A 20,303-nucleotide genomic window follows, 5' to 3' on the forward strand; every position below is an offset into this window, starting at 1 on the left:
GATAAATGGACTTAATCTTTGGGTAAAGCGGAGGTTGATAGGATCTTGATTAGTCAGGGTGTCAAAGGTTATGGAGAGAAGGCAGGAAAACGGGGCTGAGTGGGATAATGAATCAGCCATGATGGAATATCGGATCAGATTCAATGGGCCAAATGGTCTAATTCTGCTCCTATGTCTTGTGGTTATATTTCTTCTGGTTTGAAGGTGAGCTTACCTTTCCAGAAGAATGTCCACAACCTCAGAGCACCCATGCATAGCTGTATAACAGAAACAAAAAGCAGACTGGATCAATTCACATTGTTCTTGCAATACTGTCCACAAACAAACATATCTCAAAGGGGCACTGTGCCTGCAGAAAGACTACTTAACAGGTTTTTTAAACAGGATTTGTCAAGTATACAATATAACCTGTGTTTAAATGATTTGCTGTTTGTGGCTGGAATTAGCCCCTGCCTGGACAAGGACCTGGATCTCCTGTAGTTCACCTACGGTAGTAACAAGTCCACAGGGCACATGCAATCTTAATGGCTCCCCATTCATTTTGGAGTGCCTAGACAACTGCAAGACACAGTCAGGTTACTCTTTATTGATAACAGATTGGCATTCAATGCGTTCGTTCTCTCGGTACACATAACCAAGCTTCAAAACTGTAATTGGGTCCTTGACTTCCTTACTGGAAAAGCAGTCAGCGTGGATTGGTAATAACACCTCTTCCTTGCTGACTGTCAACATAGGCGCACTCAAGGATGCACTGCATAGCCACTGCTCTGCTCTCTCTACGCTCAGCAAGGTGTGGCTAAGGACAGATCAGATGCATTCTACAGATTTACTGATGACACCACCTTTGTTTGTAGAATATTACATGGCCATGAGGAGGACTACAGGAATGAGATAGCTCGGCTGGCTGTCAAAGGCTCTTACAAATTTTTGGAGAGCGGAGAGCATCCTGACAGGTTGCATCATTGCCTGGTCTGGAGGCTCCAATGTCCAGAGTCACAAGAGGCTGCAGAATGTTGTAGACCCTGCAGGCACAGTCCTCCTCATAATTGAGAACATTTTCAGGAGATGGTGCCTAAAGAAGGCAGCATCCATCACTAACCACCCCACAATCCAGAACATGCCCATTGTTACCATAAGGAAAAAGGTACAGGACCCTGAAGACCCACGAACAATAATTTAGGAGCAGCTTTTTCCCCTCTGTCATAAGATTTCTGAATTGTCCACGGACACTACCAATTCCCTTTGCTGCACTAGTTATTTATTTTGAAAGTTTAATGTAATTTTATATCTTTGCACTGTACTGCTGCTGCAAAACAACAAATTTCACATCACATACAAAATGCTGGAGGAACTCAGCAGGTCAGGCAGCATCCTTGGAAAGGAATAAACAGTCCACATTTTGGCCCTCGGCCCTTGATGAGATCCTGAAGCACTGACAGTTTACTCCTTTCCTGAAACGTCGACTGTACCTCTTCCCAGAGATGCTGCCTGGCCTGCTGCGTTCACCAGCAACTTTGATGTGTGTTGCTGCCTGACCTGCTGAGTTCCTCCAGCACTTTGTACATGTTACTCTGGATTTCTAGCAGCTTCAGAACTTCTTGTGCTTAAAAATTTCACATCATATTTCAGTTACAATAAATCTGACTCTGACATCATTGCATAAGGACCGCGCAGTATATTGTGGCCCACTTGGTAGTCGCTGGATCCCAATCTCATTCAATGTTTGCGTCCTGATCATGAACGTATGTTGAATGCTGTACTGAAGGGGTTCAGTTCTGTCAGAGGTATTATCATCAGGATGAATTACTAAACTAAAGCCTTGTCTGCTCTCATATTAACAGGCAGCAATATTTTTCCCTGAATCAGTACCACCCGTACGTGCTTATCTTTTACACTGCTTTTTACAACATCATAAGCCTTTCCTACATTTCAGCAAATCATAAGCAGAAGAGATTCTGCAGATGCTGGGAATCCAGAGAAACGCACACAACATACTGGAGGAACACAGCAGGTGAGGCAGCATTTATGGAGAGGAATAAAGAGCTGACCTTTTGGGCCAAAATCCTCATAGTCCTAATGAAGAGTCTTCTTACCTTCTGAGTAGGGCAACCAAAAAGCAGGAGTATGGGAAAAGCAACGTGTAGTCAGGGGTTCATCACTGATCTTCCTTCTTTGTAAAATAATTTGTGATCTTTTTGCCTCAGGATATGCTTTCTAGAGTTCCTTTTGGGCGCAAAGATCAAGAATGTATTTTTTTTCAATTCTAATGGAATCTGTCACACTCAAAATTACTTCATGCAATAATGTGACGTTGCTGTTAGTAAGGAGCAGGGCTTGTGGTGTGAGAGTAAAACTTTGGCAGAGATTATTGAATCACTGCCTCCTTCAGCTTGGCCTTCTCTCTGTTCACTTTTAAAAAGAAAGACAGGAGTCCATTAACCAGCACTTGTTTTACCTCATCTCATCCTCGATGTCTCGGCTTCTATCATGGCAATCTGTCAATAAAATTAAACTCTGATAACGGTAGTGTATTTCACTTCTCTCATCTCCCCTCTCCTATTGGGCAGAAGACACGGAAGCCTGGAAGTATATAGCACCAGGCTCGAGGATACCTTCTATCAACAGGGTAGCAGTAGCATAGCAGTTCGTGCAATAATTTACAGTGCCAGCAAAAAGTGATCAGGGCTCGATTCCCACCACACTCTGTAAGGGGTGTGTCCGTGTGGGTTTCCTTCAAGTGCTCCAGTTTCCTCCCACACTCCAAAGACAGATGGGTTTGTAGGTAGTGGGCATGTTATGTTGGTGCCAGAAGCAAGGTGATGCCCTTAAAAACACGCTTAACCGTGTTTGTTGTTAACGTGAATTACACACTTCATAGTACGTCTCGATTTTACGCTGTGCATGTGACAAATAAAACCAATCCTTCTATCCCACAAAGTAATGGAGGAGAGGAACAAAGAGTCGACATTTCATACTGAGACCCTTATACCGACTCTTTATTCCTCTCCATGTGTTCCTCTGGATTTACAGCATCTGCAGAATCTCTTGTGTTTAATCTTTCCATCCCACTATTTCCAGACTACTCCTGACCATGATTTGATTTGCCTCATCTCATCCCTGTGGTCTCCGCCTTTATCATGGTAATGCAACCATTTTAAAAGAAACGATAATAATTGTAATATGCAATCTTGTTGAGAGAAAAAAAGCAAAGAGCAACCATTTCATCTGGTGGGGGAGTTCAGAAAAAGACAAAACTTTAAGATTAGGAGGTTCAGTGGTAACATCAGGAACTGCTTTCTCCATACAAAGTTCAGTGGATACCTGCAACACTCTTTAAAACACTGGCGAGATGAGAAGTTCAAATCTTACTGATAGATACTTGGTCAGCTAAAGTACCAATCTATGGAACCAGACAGGTACATTAAATTAGGTTTAAGGGATTGGAAGAATAGGCTGAGATGAGCTGAATGTCCTACTTCTGTATTAAATTAGGGCCAGGGTAATTAGGACCTTCAGCCCCTCAAGTCTATTCAGCCAGTCTCTGACCTTACATTAAGTGAGTGGGAAGACTGGTTAAATGGACTAGTATGGTTGGGCAAAAAGATCAGCATGGTATGGTGGTGGAGGCAAATACATTAGAGGCTTTTAAGAGATGTTTGATTAGGCATATGGATGTAAGGAAGATGGAGGGATATGGACATGATGCAGGTAGGAGAGATTAATGTTTGGGTATTTTTGATTTGCTTTTTAGCTGAGTCAGCACAACATTGTGGGCTGACTGGCCTGTCCCTGTGCTGTACAGTTCTATGAATTCTATGCCAAATGCCTTCTTCAACACCCTCTCTACCTTATCGACATGAACCTGGCCAGTCAAAGGACCTGCTTCTGTGCGAAGATCTACATTAATATGATACAATCTCATAAAACTCCCCCGAAGACCCCAGTTCACATCACCTGCAGTGTGTAGGGGAGTCCTCTTCACCTTGCTCTCCACATCCCAGATGCCTGGGCTGACTTTGAGAAGATACTGGATAATTTCCGGATTGCCCTCACGGCAGGCGATCTGGAAACAATTCCAACCATCCTTGTTTTTCAAGGTCACGTTTGCTCCAGAATCAATCAGATCCTTAATCACCTCCAGGTTCCTTCTTGTGCAAGCCATCATCAGTGGTGTCCTACAGAGTGGAAAGATAAATGACCTCCTTGGGCATTTGAGAGACTTCTCTCTTTTCAACTAACACAGATCAGTGGGTAAATGTAGCACTTGATACAAGTTCAAGTTTGTGTTTACTGTTATTCAACCATATACATGCATAATGCCAAACAAAACTAAGTCCCTCCAGACCAAGATGCAAAACACAGGACACATATGTAACCCTCTCACTGGGGTTGTAACTAACTTGGCTTGCTAGCTAACCCTGGCTAACAGCCACATGACTCAGCATCGCATGGGTAACGGTGAGAAGGCCACCTTCAACAAGCAGAACACATCTAGCGTCGGTATGATTTGGGTTCATTCAAACAAGAAAGTTGGAACGTTCCAGTGAGGGAACGAGAATCATGGTGAGTGCTGTGCAAATACTGCTCAATGCAGTTATCATTCACCAGGAAATAACAGATCGTACTCCGGAATTAAAATCACAGTGTAAGTATATTTACCAATGTTCCAATTTTAAGTTAACAGGAAAAGAAACAAGGCCCATTATAGTTACACCAGTCTAAATGTGCACATAAACATTGGAGCTCGTCCTGTATTGGTTAGGTGTATTGCTTTACTCACAGTGCTAAATTCCCATCACCAGCCACAGGTCAAACTTCCCTCAAAGAACGAACTGGCTGTTATTTGTCTGCACAAATCACTCATTGCAATAGGGTTTTCCATTCAGCTGGGATTCTCCAAGTGTCTTCCCTTGTGCTCTTTTCCTCACCTCCCAGCAAAGGACCCCAAACCAGACTACTGTCCTTCAGAACCTGACCTTGCCCAGCTCTCTCGAATCTTCCACAGCATCCCACTGGGCAGAATGTTACAGCACAGTACCAAAACAAACCTGATTGGCTGACACAACATTCCCAATTTGGGCAAATGGCTTCTTATCTTTAGTCAAAGCCAAAACACTGGTTTATAAAGCTTAACTAACAGGACATACCGTGGTTGCAGAAAAACTGCTAAAATAAAAAATACCTCACAGCATAGCTGTAGAAATTCAATAAAACACGTTCTTAACTAGCGCATTACATATATTTGAAGCACAACACATGAAGTAGTATTTCCAGAAATAAATTAACAAATAAAATATATCCCTAAAGATTGACATTTAGCATTAGATGCATTTACAACACAAGTGAGAAAGTAAACAATATAATGCTACTGGGCTTCACCCAGTAAGTGATGAGATCTGGGTGACGGCATGGAGTTCAGTAGTCTCACGGCTTGGGAGAAGACAATGTCTCCCCTCCTAATAGTCCTTGTGCTAATGCTAAGGACCTCCTACCTGATCAATTCATGGCAGTCTGCTGTTTGAACAGCGGCCATTCGGCGATTGAGATTGGTTGGCAAGAACAAGTAAAAAGGATGGAGCAAGTGGAGTGGCCATTGTTAAGAGTGGAGTTTTGAAGCTTCAGCTCTTTGAGGCTTCAGCGAGGGGAGGCTTGAGTGAAAGAACGTGAAAAAGCTGCAGGTAGATTATTCTTCCCAGTTTATTTATTGTCTCCTTCTTTATATTTGCACCGTGAGAACTGTAGGGATGACAGGCAGAATAGTCGATGCTTGCGGGATGTGGGAAGGCAGGGAGGCAGTTAGGAAGGGGAAAGGGAAAAGAGTACTTCTGTGGCCACCCTCCTCAACAACAAGATTCTGTTGGGGGATGACGTAGCAGAAGAAAGCAACAGTGGTCAGGTCTCTGGGACTGAGACTCAGAAGGGAAGGGGTTGAAGAGGCGAGCTGTGGTGATGGGAGATTTATTAGTTAGAAGGACAGAAAGGAGGTTCTGTGGATCCCAGGTGCCAGAGTCTGGGATATCTCAGATTGAGTCCTCAGCATTCGTAAGTGGAAGAGTGAACAGCTAGAGGTCATGGTTCATGAAGGTACTATTCACATAGGTAGGAAGAGTGACGAGGTTCTGCAAAGTGAGTTCATGGAGTTAAATGTGAAGTTAAAGGACAGAACCTCTAGGGCTGTGATCTCAGAATTGCTACCTGTGCCATGTGCTAGTGAGGCCAGAAATAGGACAATTATACAGTTCAACATGTGGCAAAGGAGTTGGTGTAGGAGGAAGGACATGAGATTTTTGGATCATTGGAACATGGGATCTGTACAGAAGAGATGGTTTGCACCTGAACTGGAAGGAGACTGATATAATAGTGGGAAGGGGGAATTTAAACTAGAGTCACAGGGGGATGGGAATTAGAGTGCCAGAACAGATAGTGGAGAGGTTGTGGAGACGGATGTTGTTAAGGTTACAGACAAAGTCAGGAATCAAAACACTGATGTGCAATGAATGTTCTGAGCTGCGTATATTTCAATCCAAGAAGTATTGTAGGAAAGGCAAGGATCAAAACATGGAACTATGATATTGCAGCCATGAATGAGACTTGGTTGTAGGAGGGGCAGGATTGGCAGCTCAGTATTCTAGAGTTCTGTTGTTTTGGAGGCGACATAGCAGGAGGGATTAAAGGGGAAGGGGTGGAGTTAATTGTCAGGGGAAACATCACAGCAGTGCTCAGTCAGGACAGACTGGAGAACTCATCTAGTGTGGTGTTATGGGTAGAACTGAGGAATAAGAAAGATTTAACCACGTTAATTGGGCTATATTACAGACTATCCAACAATCCGCGGGATTTAGAGGAACAAGTTTGTAAAGAGATCGCAGACTGTTGCAAGGAGCACAAGATTGTTTCAGTAGGTGATTTTAACCATCCACGTATTGACTGGGACTCCCATACTGTAGATTGGATAGAGTTTGTCAAATGTGTTCAGGAAAGTTTCCTTAATCAGTATGTAGAAGTCCCAAAGAGAGAAGGTGCAATACTTGATCTGCTATTAGGGAATGTGACAGGGCAGGTGATAGGGGAACTCTTTCCATCTAGTGATCATAATGCCATTAGTTTCAAAGTAAATATGGAAAAAGATAGGTATGGTCCATGGATTGACATTCTAAATTGGAGAAAGGCCAATTTTGATGTTTTCAGCAAGGATCTGGCAAGTGTGGACTGGATAGGCTGTTTCCTGGCAAATGTGTATTTGGTAAGTTGTCAGCCTTCAAAAGTAAAGTTTTTAGAGTACAAAGCTTGTATGAGGCTGTCAGAATAAAATGCAACGACAACAGGTTGAGGAAACCTTGAATTTCAATAGATATTGAGGCCTTGGTTAAGAAAAAAAAAAGAGGTGCATAGCAAGTAGGAACAAAATGGTGCTTAGGGAGTATAAGAAATGGAAGAAAATAGCTAAGAGAGAAGTCAGAAGGGCTATAAAAAGGACAAGGTTGTCCTAGCAAACAAGGTGGAGGAAAATCCTAAGGGATTCTAGAAATATGTTTGAAGTAAAAGGATTGCAAGGGACAAAGCTGTCACTCTGGAAGATCACAATGGTAATCTATATGTGGAACTAAAAGAGATTGAGGAGATCTTAAATGATATTTTTGCTTAGGAGATGGACACAGAGTCTACAGCAGTAAGGCAAAGGAACAGCAAGGTCATGGATCCTATACAGTTTACAGAGGAGGAGGTGGGAGGTGTTCATTCTCCTGAGGCAAATTAGGGTGGGTAAATCCCCAGGGCCTGACAAGGTGTTCCCTTGGACGCTGTGTGAGGCAACAGCAGAAATTACAGGGGCCCTAGTAGAGATATTTAAACCATCCTTAGCGATGGGGGAGGTACTGGAGTGTTGGAGGATAGTTAATGTTGTTCTGCTGTTTAAGAAAGGTTCTAAAAATAAACCAGGAAATTATAGGCTGGTGAGCCTGACGTCAGTAGTAGGAAAGTTATTGGAAAGCATTTTAAGGGACCAGATAGATATGTATCAGAATAGACACGGACTGATTAAGGATAGTCAGCATGGCTTCATGCATTGTAGGTCGTGTCTAACCAATTTTAAGAGTTTTTCAGGGAAGTTACCAGGAAAGCTGATGAAGGCAAGGCAGTAGATGTTGTCTACATGGACATCAACAAGGTATTTGACAAGGTCCTGCATCGAAGGTTGGTCAAAAAGATCCAGTCGCTATGCATTCAAGATGAGGTAGCAAACTGGATTAGACACTGGCTTTGTGGGATAAGCCAGAGAGTGGTAGTAGATGGTTGCCTCTCTGACTGGAGGCCTGTGACTTGTGGAGTGCCGCAGGGATTGGTGCTGTGCCCACTGATGTTTGTCATCTATATCAATGACCTGGATAACAATGTGGTTAGCTTGATCAGCAAATTTGCAGATGACACCAATACTGTGGGTGTGGTGGACAACAAGGAAGCCTATCAGAGCTTGCAGTAGAATTTGGAAAAATGGACTGAAAAATAGCAGATGGAATTTAATGCAGACAAATGTGAGTTGTTGCACTTTGATAGGTCTGACTAGGGTAGGTCTTACACAGTGTACAGTAGGGCACTGAGCAGTGTGGTAGGACAAGGATCTGGGAATGCGGTTCCACAAGTCATTGAAATTGGGAGCACATGCAGATGGGGTTGTAAAGAAAGTTTTGGCACATTAGCCTTCATAAATCAAAGTGGTAAATACAGGATATGGGATGTTATGTTAACATCGTAAAAAACATTGGCGAGGCCCAATTTCAAGTGTTGTGTACAGTTTTGGTTACCTACAGTAAAGATATAAATAAGGTTTAAAGAATACAGGGAAAATCTACAAGGATATTGCCAGGACCGGAGGACCCGAGTAATGAGGAAAGATTGAATAGGTTAGGACTGTATTCTTTGGAACATAGAAGAGTGAGGGGATATTTGATAGCCATAAACAAAATTATGAGGAGGCTTTTTCCACTGTGGTTAGGTGGGACTACAACTAGAGGTCATGGGTTAAGGGTGAAAGGTGAAAGGTTTAAGGGGAACATGAGGGGAAACCTTTTTACTCAGAGGGTCGTGAGAGCGTGGAACAAGCTGCCAGCACAAGTGGCGCTCTCAAACTCAATTTGAATGTTCAAGAGGGTAGAGTGTCAAAGACATTGTGGGATGGAAGGAAGGGCTCCTTGACAGTGCTAAGGGCCCTGCGTACACGATGCTCCTGATAAAATATCCTGGATGGATGGATGGAAGAAAGACCAGGATGACCCTCTCAGCAGTCCTCGCAATCTCTTGTAGGGAATTGTGGTCAGATGCCTTGCAATTCCTATATTCAATGGTTCTCCTATAAAAATGGTTAGAATGGGCTGGGAGGGGGTTGGTCTTTGCTCGCCTGAATCTCCTCAGGAAGTGGAGAAGCTGCTGTGCTTCCTTGACTAAAGAGATGGTGCTGGTGTGAATACAACGACATCTTTGATCATGTAGCCTTGTGTACTGTAGCTCCATTCTAATGCGCTTCGCAGACTTTACTCTCCAACTTTTTGTAAATACTGAAGACAAAGGAACATATAGATGCAGGAATCTAGAAAAAAACAGAATTTTGTGGAACTCAGTGAGTCAAGCATCTTCTTTGGAGGCAAACGGGTAAGTTGGCATTTTGGAGTAGAGACCCTGCATCAGGACCTACTGAAATTTTGATCCAAAATATTACCGTGCATCTTTTGTCTCCACAGATGCTGCTTGACCATTCTCACAGCATCACAGTTTTCTTTTGCAAGAACTTTTGCATGTGGCAGATGGAGTTCAACCCAGATTAAGTGTGAGGTGGTTCATTTTGGTAGGTCAAATATGATGGCAGAATATACTGTTAATGGTAATGGCAGAGTGGAGGATCAGAGGTATCTTGGGGTCCGGGTCCATAGGGCACTCAATGTTGCTATGCAGGTTGGCTCTGTGGTTAAGAAAGCATAAGGTGCATTGGCCTTCATCAACCTGCGTTTAAGAGCCGACAGGTGATGTTGCAGCTATATAGGACCCTGGTCAGACCCCACTTGGAGTACTGTGCTCAATTCTGGTCGCCTCACTACAGGAAAGATGTGGAAACCATAGAAAGGGTGCAGAGGAGATTTACAAGGATGTCGCCTAGATTGGGGAGCATGCCTTATGAGAATTGGTTGAGTGAACTCGGCCTTTTCTCTTTGGAGCGACGGAGGATGAGAGGTGACCTGATAGAGGTGTGTAATATAATAACAGGCATTAATTGTGTGGATAGTCAGAGGCTTTTTCCCAGGGCTGAAATGGCTAGCACAAGAGGGCATAGTTGTAAGGTGCATGAAGTAGGTACAGAGGAGATGTCGGGTAAGTTTTTACGCAGAGTGATGAGTGCATGGAACGGGCTGCCGGAGGTGGTGGTGGAGGCGAAAATGATAGGGTCTTTTAAGAAACTTCTGGATAGGTACATGGAGCTTAGAAAAATAAAGGGCCATGGGTAAGCCTAGGTAGTTTTAAGGTAAGGGCATGTTCGGCACAGTTTTGTGTGCCGAAGGGCCTGTATTGTGTTGTAAGTTTTCTATGTTTCTAACTATTGATGCTTCATTGTTCTTAGGGTAGGTCTACACCACGGAGGCACAGTCACGGCACGGAAACAGGCCTTATTTGGATCCTAATGCTTTTGTGATCCAAAGGTTCTTCAGAAGAATGAAGCATGTTTCTTTCAGCCGTTTTATTAGATGTTACAAGAACAAAAAAAAATGAGCAAAGAGAGAGCTGAGAGAACATACAAAAGACAAAAGGAGACTGCAGCTGTGGTCATCTCACACTGAAACTAGAGATACAAAAAATTCCAGTGATAACAATTAATCTATGAAATAGCCAGATTCAAGTGGTATGACACCTGCTCCTGAAAACAAAGATGATGAATACAGAAGCAACTGTATCGTAATTACTGGAAAATTCACTGAACAATTGCATGTATATAGGTGGCTATATAAAAATACAAGAAAGCCTTGTAAGGTTTAACAGCATGAAACTAACAATTCTACAGCTCATTCCGAGCAGCCAACTGAGCCCACACGGACTATCAAACATCCATTTGCACTAATCTTACATGAGTCTCATCTTTTATTCTCCCCACATTCCCCTCAACTCTCCCCAAATTCTACCATCCAGCTAAGGGCTGCTGGTGGAATATGCAGAGGCCAATTATCCTACCAACCTGCTTGCCTTTGAGATGTGTGAAGAAACCGGGGCGTCCGGGTAGAATCCCAGAGGTCACAGGGGGAAAACACACGAATTCTGCACGGTTGTCAAATCGAACCAAAGTCAGAATTGAACCTAGCAGCGGCTCCACTTGTTTAACTAATGTCCCTGACCATATGTTCCGAAGAAGTATTCCAAAAAAGCATTCTGTCAGCTGGGTGTCTCCAGCTCTCCCTTGCCATTTTCTAGTAGCTGTTGTGTGTACTGCCCTTGAGCACAGCACCACCTAGTGGTCTCTGATTCTACAAACACAAAACAAAACCTACCAGGATACAAAATGAATTACTGTACTCAGAAAAAGACTGATAGATGTACATTTATCATTGAACCTTTCCCACAAACCCAAGGCAGCCTTAAAATATAAGGAATATTTTTGGAATGGAACGACTGATGATAAAAATCTTGGTGACTAATGATAAAAATCTTGGTGACTGATATGCCCCAAAATAGTGAGAAAATATTTTTATATATATCTTTTTCAGGATGTGTGGCAAGATTAGCATTTATTGTCCTCAAACTGAAGTAGCAGGTGAGATTCAATCCTATTGCTGGATCTGGACATGCAGTACTATGCACATATACATGGCTAGGGTGCCTAAGACTTTTGCACAACGCTGTAGTAATTCTATGTACAGGTGTCCCCTGCTTTTCCAACGTTCGCTTTACGAAACCTCGCTGTTACGAAAGACCTACATTAGTACCCTGTTTTCGCTTTCAGAAAGTGTTTTCACCGTTACAAAAAAAAATCAGCACGCGCCCCAAGCAGCCGCTCTCCCTGGATTCAGAACTGCATTCTTGCCAGCATTGCTTAAACACGAGCCTGTGAGCAGCCGTTTGCAAGATGAGTTCTATGGTATCGGAAAAGCCTAAAAGAGCTCGTAAGGGTGTTACACTTAGCGTAAAGCTAGACATAATTAAGCGTTTAGATCGTGGTGAACGAAGTAAGGACAAAGTGAGTTTGGCTTGTGGATGAAGATGATGTTGAAGAGGTTTTGGCATCCCATCACCAAGAACTGATAGATGAAGAGCTGATGCAATTGGAAGAGGAAAGGATAACAATCGAAACCGAATGCAGTAGCGAACGGACCGAAAGTGAAGTCGTCCAGGAATTGAACGTGAAGCAACTACGTGAGATTTTAGCTGCAATGATAAAGTACGACTTTAATTTTGAAAGGGTACGTAGGCTTAGGGCATATTTGCAGGATGGTTTGAGTGCTTACAAAGAACTGTGTGATAGAAAAATGCGCGAGGCTCAGCAGTCAAGCAAGCCTTCCACTTGAGCCACAGCAGACGACGAACCTCAACCTTCGACATCGAGGCGGGCAGAGATAGAAGATGAGCTGCCTGCTCTAATGGAAACAGACAATGACGAGATGACACCCCAGTGTCCCACCTCCCCAACCCCCAGGCCACGGACAGATAACAACTCATGAAGAATGCGGCGGTAGCCAGGAAGCACACAGCACATCTTTAAGAAAAAATCCGAAATAAACATGCTAATTAATTAGGTGCCGCCCAACACATAACTACAGCCTGTTTGTTTCGGCTTTTTTCGTAAAGATGTGCTGTGTGCCTCCCGGCTACCGCTGCACCCCTGCATGCTTCGTGGATCGGGATCGGGTCGCTGCCCGGAGGGTGGGGGTCACTGCACCACCCCAACCTGCGACGACTCAGCCTAACACACCATCATCAGTGTGCTTGGCACTGTCCCGATTCCGGTAAGTGATACTACACTGTACATACATTATTTCTACTTTATATAGGCTGTGTATTTTTACTGTTATTTGGTATGATTTGGCAGCTTCATAGCTTAAAGGTTACTGGAGAGCACTTGCGCCGTGTTTTTGCCAACAGTGCTTGCGTGAGATTTTCTGCCGACGGCGCTTGCTGAGATTTTCGCTATGGAGAACAGTTCAGTAATGATTGTGGAAAAGTATTTCTACTTTATATAGGCTGTGTATTTATCATATCATTCCTGCTTTTACTATATGTTACTGTTGTTTTAGGTTTTATGTGTTATTTGGCATGATTTGGTAGGTTATTTTTGGGTCTGCAAATGCTCACAAAATTTTCCCATATAAATAAATGGTAACTGCTTCTTCGCTTTACGACATTTCGGCTTACGAACCGTTTCATAGGAACGCTCTACCTTTGGATGGTGGGGGAAACCTGTATTGCATTGTACTGCCACCACACAAAAAAAACAAATTTCATGACATATGTGAGTGATGATAAACCTGATTCTGATATGGGTCTCTATTGTGGACTGAGAGTGGGAAGGGGGCAGGGGGAGGGGAATCATGGTTGGGAAAAGGGGAAGGGAGAGGGGAGGGAGTGGAAAGCACCAGAGAGACATTCTGTAATGATCAATAGACCAACTGTTTGGAATCAAGTGGCCTTGCCTGGTGTCTCAGGGCTGGGTGTGTCTGCACTGGCACTCCGTCTCTGCCACCTGTCCACACCCCTCCCGTGGTGCTTCACCCTCGCTATTCCCAACACTCTTTGCTCCCACCAGATTTACAAGCTTCCTCTCCACTCCACGTTGACAAATCCAGTATCGTACAAAAGTCTTAGGCACCCCAGACACATACGTGCCCAAGGGCTTTGCACAGTACTGTACATGTACAGGCCAATTAAAGAAGGCAGATTCTTTTTGTTAATCGAATGGATTTTTAAAACAACATGATTAATTATTATTGATATTGCATATTTTTAATTGCAGCTATATTTATTTACATAAACTTAATATTCTCAGCTACTATCAAGAGGTGTAAAAAGAAGAGTGTTACATCCACATTGGGAGGGAAAACAGCTGATGAAACAGGAAAACCGTGAGGCAGAGCATATGAGGCTAAGAAAAGGCACAACAAAACAGGTGCAGGAGTAGGCCACTTGGCCCTTCGAGCCTGCCCCACCATTCAATCCGTTATTACCACTCAACTGCTGAACCACAGGGGATAACTTCACTCAATTTCACTTGCCCCCATTACTGAACTGTTCCCACAACCTATGGGCTCACTTTCGAGGACTCTTCATCTCACGTTCTCATTATTTATCGCTTATTTATTTATTATTTGGCGTCAGTGTGGGTAAATTGATGGAAAGTATTCTTAGAGATGGTATATATAATTATCTGGATAGACAGGGTCTGATTAGGAACAGTCAATATGGATTTGTGCGTGGAAGGTCATGTTTGACAAATCTTACTGAATTTTTTGGAGGTTACTAGGAAAGTTGATGAGGGTAAAGCAGTGGATGTTGTCTATATGGACTTCAGTAAGGCCTTTGACAAGGTCCCACACGGAAGGTTAGTTAGGAAGGTTCAATCGTTAGGTACTAATATTGAAGTAGTAAAATGGATTCAGCAGTGGCTGGATGGCAGACGCCAGAGAGTAGTGGTGGATAACGGTTTGTCAGATTGGAGGCCGGTGATTAGTGGTGTGCCTCAGGGATCTGTACTGGGTCCAATGTTATTTGTCATATACATTAATGATCTGGATGATGGGGTGGGAAACTGGATGAGTAAGTATGCAGATGATACTAAGATAGGTGGAGTTGTGGATAATGAAGTAGGTTTTCAAAGCTTGCAGAGAGATTTAGGCCAGTTAGAAGAGTGGGTTGAAAGATGGCAGATGGAGTTTAATGCTGATAAATGTGAGGTGCTACATTTTGGTAGGACTAATCAAAATAGGACACACATGGTAAATGGTAGGGCATTGAAGAATGCAGTAGAACAGAGAGATCTAGGAATAATGGTCCATAGTTCCCTGAAGGTGGAATCTCATGTGGATAGGGTGGTGAAGAAAGCTTTTGGCATGCTGGCCTTTATAAATCAGAGCATTGATTATAGGAGTTGGGATGTAATGCTGAAATTGTACAAGGCATTGGTGAGGCCAAATTTGGAGTATCGTGTACAGTTTTGGTCACCGAATTATAGGAAAGATATCAACAAAATAGAGAGAGTACAGAGAAAGTTTACTAGAATGTTACCTGGGTTTCATTACCTAAGTTACAGAGAAAGGTTGAACAAGTTGGGTCTTTATTCTTTGGAATGTAGAAGGTTGAGGGGGGATTTGATAGGGGTGTTTAAAATTATGAGGGGGATAGATAGAGTTGACGTGGATAGGCTTTTTCCATTGAGAGTGGGGGAGATTCAAACAAGAGAACATGAGTTGAGAGTTAAAGGGCAAAAGTTTAGGGGTAACATGAGGGGGAACTTCTTTACTCAAGAGAGTAGTAGCTGTGTGGAACGAGCTTCCAGCAGAAGTGGTTGAGGCAGGTTCAATGTTGTCGTTTAAAGTTAAATTGGACGGCTATATGGACAGAAAAGGAATGGAGGGTTATGGGCTGAGTGCAGGTCAGTGGGACGAGGTGAGAGTAAGAGTTCGGCACGGACTAGAAGGGCCGAGATGGCCTGTTTCTGTGCTGTAATTGTTATATGGTCATATTATTACTATTATTATTTTGTTTTTTTTTTGTCTTTGCTCAGTTTATTGTCTTTTGTCCAATATTCTCTGCCATACGTCCAGATGGTGCGGACTTTCATTGATTCTATTATGGTAATTCAATTTATTGAGTGTGCCCGAAAGAACATGAATCTCAGGGTTGTATATGGTGACATTTCTGTATCTAGATAATAAATTTACTTCGAAGTTTGATCTGCTCCGGGCCTCATCTTCACTCCTTTGTCACTTCCACAAAGTCCTCAATTTCCTGACCTTTCAAATATTTACCTATAGCCATCTTAGACACAACTCCCTGTTACTATTGACAGTGAGGACATGGATGTGGTGAGAACCTATAAGTACCTGGGAGTGTACCTGCATGACAGACTTGAGTGGAACACCAAAACAGAGGCTGTGTACAGGAAGGGCCAGAGTTGCCTCTATTTCCTGAGGAGACTGAGGTCCTTTGGAGTATGCAGGCCTCTCCTTCACATGTTCTACCAGTCTGTTGTCACCAGTACAATCTTCTATGCGGTGGTGTGCTGGGTCAATGGCATCAACATGGGTGATGCCAACAGGCTTAATAAACTGATTAGAAAAGCTAGCTGTTACAGGAGTCAAACTGGACACACTGGAGGCTGTGGTAGGCCAAAGGACCCTACGGAAAATCATGGCAATTCTGGATGGTGTTTCTCCCCCTCTGCATGCCACCTTGGCTGAACAGAGGAGTGCTTTCAGCAACAGACTAAGACAACTGCGCTACTCCAAAGAGCACCATATGAAGTCACTCTTACCTTTGGCCACTAGTCTCTGTAATGAGTCAACCAACGGCCAGGGAAGTGACAACCCCCCACCCCTCCTGTCAGACTGTTTGAGGTATCTTATTTTTTATTCTTTCTACTTCCTTCCTAATATTTATATCTGTGCACTTGTAATGCTGCTGTGACACTGTGATTTCCTTGGAATCAGTAAAGTATCTATCTAATGACTGAGTCTCTTCCACCCTCAAAAGCATGAATCCCAAAAATTCACTGCCCCCTGAGATGAAACTCTCACATACTTCAGTTTTGAATGACCAAATCTTTTATCGTGCTAGTGAAAACATTTCAACATCGATCTAGATATAGTGTCTCATTTGGAAACACTGCCTGTCCACGTCCCTGCACAGATGCTGCCTGACCCACCGAGTTCCACCAGCATTTTGTCTATGGCTCCATATTCCAACATTGCTGCTGCCTTTTGTGTCTCAGCATATGTTCTGTTCTCCAAGGATCTTACGTTTGTAGAAGGTCGCCCCTCGTTCTTCTCGACTCTAAGCAGTACTGACCCAACCACTTGGTAGGCCAGAATGAACATCTATTAATGGAGTGGTTGACTTCAGAGCTTTGGTGTAATGTCGCAGCTCTGATTAGACAACATCTGGAGTACCCTGTTCAGTTCTGGTCACCTCGTTACAGGGAGGATATGGAAGCTTTAGAGAGATTTACCTGGATGCTGCCTGGACTAAACGGGCTGAGCAAGCCAAGGCTTTTCTCTTTGGAGTGAAGGTGGTGACTTGATAAGAGGTGTACAAGATGATAAGAGGCATTGATTGAGTGGAAGGCCAGAGACTTTTCCCAAGGTGGAAATGGCTAATCCGAGGGGGCATAATTTTAAGGTGATTGAAGAAAAGTACAGTGGGGTACTCAGAGGTAAGTTCTTTACACAGAGGTGTGTGGTACATTCTGTCAGGGGTGTTGGTAGAGACAGGTAAACTAGGGGCATTTAAGAAACTCTTAGATAAGCCCATGGATATTAGAAAAAATGGAGGACTACGTGGGAGGGAAGAGTTAGATTGATTTTAGGTTAAAAGGCTGGCGCAACATCATGCACTGGAGACCTGCACTGTGCTGTAGTGTTCTATATTCTCTAGGTCCCCTATAAGCAAAGGGCGGTGGGGGGGGGGATTATTAATTGAACAGTGCTGCGCTTACCAATCAGCCTTCTTCAAAGAGTCAATCTTGGCACCTCTTAGAATCAGGTACCTCAGACACTCTCTGTGACCCATGGAAGCTGCTTCATGCAAGGCTCGCTTATAATCGCCGTTGACGAGTTCCACGTCAGCTCCAAGCTCCTCTATCAGGTACTTCAGAACGTCCAGGTGCCCGTGCCTGGCCGCATAATGAACCGCCGTGTCACCGGAGCGCCCAAAGTGTCCCCAAACTATGGCAGTCCTGACACTCTCACACCTGGACACCTCTTCCTCAAGGAGCCCCCGGTTCCCTTCCTGGGTCAGTCTGAGGAGGCGCTTAATGTTGTCCTGCTGGGCCATCCCGCTGAACGGTTTCAATATATATCCAGATTAGCAGGCTGTGAGAAACAGTAATTAACGTCTCTTTTCTCTTGCAACGGCAGTAAACCGAATCACTCGTTACTGCAACACAGACGAACCGCTGGCAGAGCTCAGCCAGCCAGGCAGCACCTGTGAAGGAAAGGGGAACAGTCGGCGTTTAGGGCCGAGACCCTTCCTCAGATCTCCAGCATCTGCAGAACCCCTCGGGTTATCACTTACGGATTCTCAGGCTGACGGGCGTGCATTGGAGCTGGGACCTCCCACTGGTGCTTATAATCAACCTGGAGGGCATTTCTCGTCCCTCAGCACTCAACACCGGCAGCTCCGCTCCGCTCCTGTCCAACACACACGCTCTGTAGTCACGGCCCTCCGGGCTCCCGCTGACCGACCACAAGCTTGTCCCGGGTTACTCATCACGTCACACAGAAAGTGATCAGAACACACTTCGCCCTCCCGAGATTTCAAATACTGGGGAAAACACACACGACGTTCTCCTATTTAAAAGTCAGCTGAATAGAGGAAAAAGTCGAACAGCCATTTTAAGACATAAACACTAGAGATTCTGTAGATGCTGGAAATCCAGAGTAACACACTCACTCACTCAATACTGGAGTAACCTGGTTACAACTGGTTTACACACTCACACACTCTGTCAATACTGGAGTAACCTAGCGAATCAGGCAGCATCTGTGAAAAGGCATAAAGCCCTTCGACTCCGAAACATCAATTCTTTATTGCCTTCCACAGGGTAGATGCCATCTGACCTGCTGGGTTCCTCCAGCATTTGTCTCCACTATTTTGAGTCACAAGAATCAACATTTGCAGACGATCCCCTCGGAATGAGTTAATGTTTGCAAGGGATTCCCTCGGAGTGTGGGCCAATGTTATATGTGATTCTCCGGTAGTGTGACTTGGCATGCCATTAGGAGTATTGTACATCAATACTTGCAGGGACAGACAAATTGCAGTTTACAGCGAAGTATCGCATTTACGAAACCCTTGAAAAGCCTACAGTTGTCCCAGATTGAGACTGAGCAAGATCCCGCCTCTTCCCACTGCCTGATTGGTAAAGCACGGTCAATGGGCCTTCTGAATGGCGACCAGTGCTGTCAATCAGAGTCTTGTTTCCGTGAATAGATTAGTGAGCTGCTCGAGGCGGAGTTTAGTGAGAGTCTGTTAAATATCACCGGCCGTGGGAAATTGGTAATGTTCATGGACATATAGGTTGAAGAATTCCTTGTTCAGAATTAATATGCTGATACGGGCACTTGTCAATAAAGGGGCAGCATTTTTTTTTAATACAGTTCCTATGAGGTGCGAAGGAAGCATAATTGCTATATTGAGATCTTCGGGACAGTTTAATTAGGATATCACGCCATCGTAATGTATATAAGTGGGTTTGTCTCCACATTCCACCTCAGTAGACGGCGGCAATGCACCTCATGTTGATCCGACAATTGCCATTAAACTACAAGAAGAAAGTGATGATGTTTCACGTTTCAAAAGAATTGGGGTGGGCTGGGTGGAATTTAAAACCATTGCTGGCTGTACTGAAGGGAAGAAAGCAAAAGGAAGGCAGAGACAGATGATGATGGAGACAGCAGCCAGAGAACTGGAAATGAATACCAATGATTTGATCCACTTGACCCGAAACAGGAGTCAACTCTCAATCTGGGCATGGCGCCTGATGATGATGACCGGCTGTACAATGTAAGCGCGTTTATTGTCGGGGTGATTGGCCAATCACAAACAGAAGAAAATCTGCAGAAGCTGGAAATCCACGTAACACACACACACACACACACACACACACACACACACACACACACACACACACACACACACACACACACACACAACCCCCCCCCCCCGCAGGAAATCAGCAGGCAGGCAGCAACTATAGAAACGAGTAAACAGTCGACATTTCAGGCCCAGACCCTTCAGCAGTCCATTGATTAAAAGCAGTCCTGTAAGCACTCCAGTGCTCCCTTGTCCATAACTTCTTGGTCCTTGCTACTGCTGCTGCAGACTTCAGTCTCTGCCTATACTTAGGGAGTAGAAGTACAGCCAGGTGATCAGACTGGGTGTGGGATAGCACAGTTAGCACTCTTGATGGTGGATGGTGGTGTAACAGTGGTCCAGTGTGTAGGTTCATCAGGAACTACAAGTAATGATTATCTAGAGATTTTTTTTCAAGCAGGCCTGGTTACCCCCCCCCCCACAATGATGGGGAAGGCATCAGTTTGTGCTGTTTCACACCAGTTGAG

At 44.0% G+C, this 20,303-nt stretch overlaps 1 protein-coding gene across 2 annotated transcripts in view; it reads right to left on the reverse strand.

Moving 5' to 3' along the window:
- Positions 1-18,411, reverse strand: part of ankrd16 (ankyrin repeat domain 16) — a 30,474-nt gene extending 12,063 nt beyond the window's left edge. For both annotated transcript variants that reach the window (XM_072241370.1, XM_072241371.1), the window contains exons 1-3: positions 17,678-18,411; positions 3,955-4,175; positions 215-257 (exon numbers count right to left, since the gene is read on the reverse strand). In XM_072241370.1, the coding sequence (XP_072097471.1) occupies positions 215-257; positions 3,955-4,175; positions 17,678-18,015 (602 nt within the window). In that variant the 5' untranslated portion in view covers positions 18,016-18,411. The remainder of the gene's footprint in view (positions 1-214; positions 258-3,954; positions 4,176-17,677) is intronic.
- Between the last annotated feature and the right edge of the window lie 1,892 nt (positions 18,412-20,303).

This window comes from Mobula birostris, chromosome 23 (genome assembly GCF_030028105.1).
Source record: "Mobula birostris isolate sMobBir1 chromosome 23, sMobBir1.hap1, whole genome shotgun sequence".
NCBI classification, from domain to species: Eukaryota; Metazoa; Chordata; class Chondrichthyes; order Myliobatiformes; family Myliobatidae; genus Mobula; species Mobula birostris.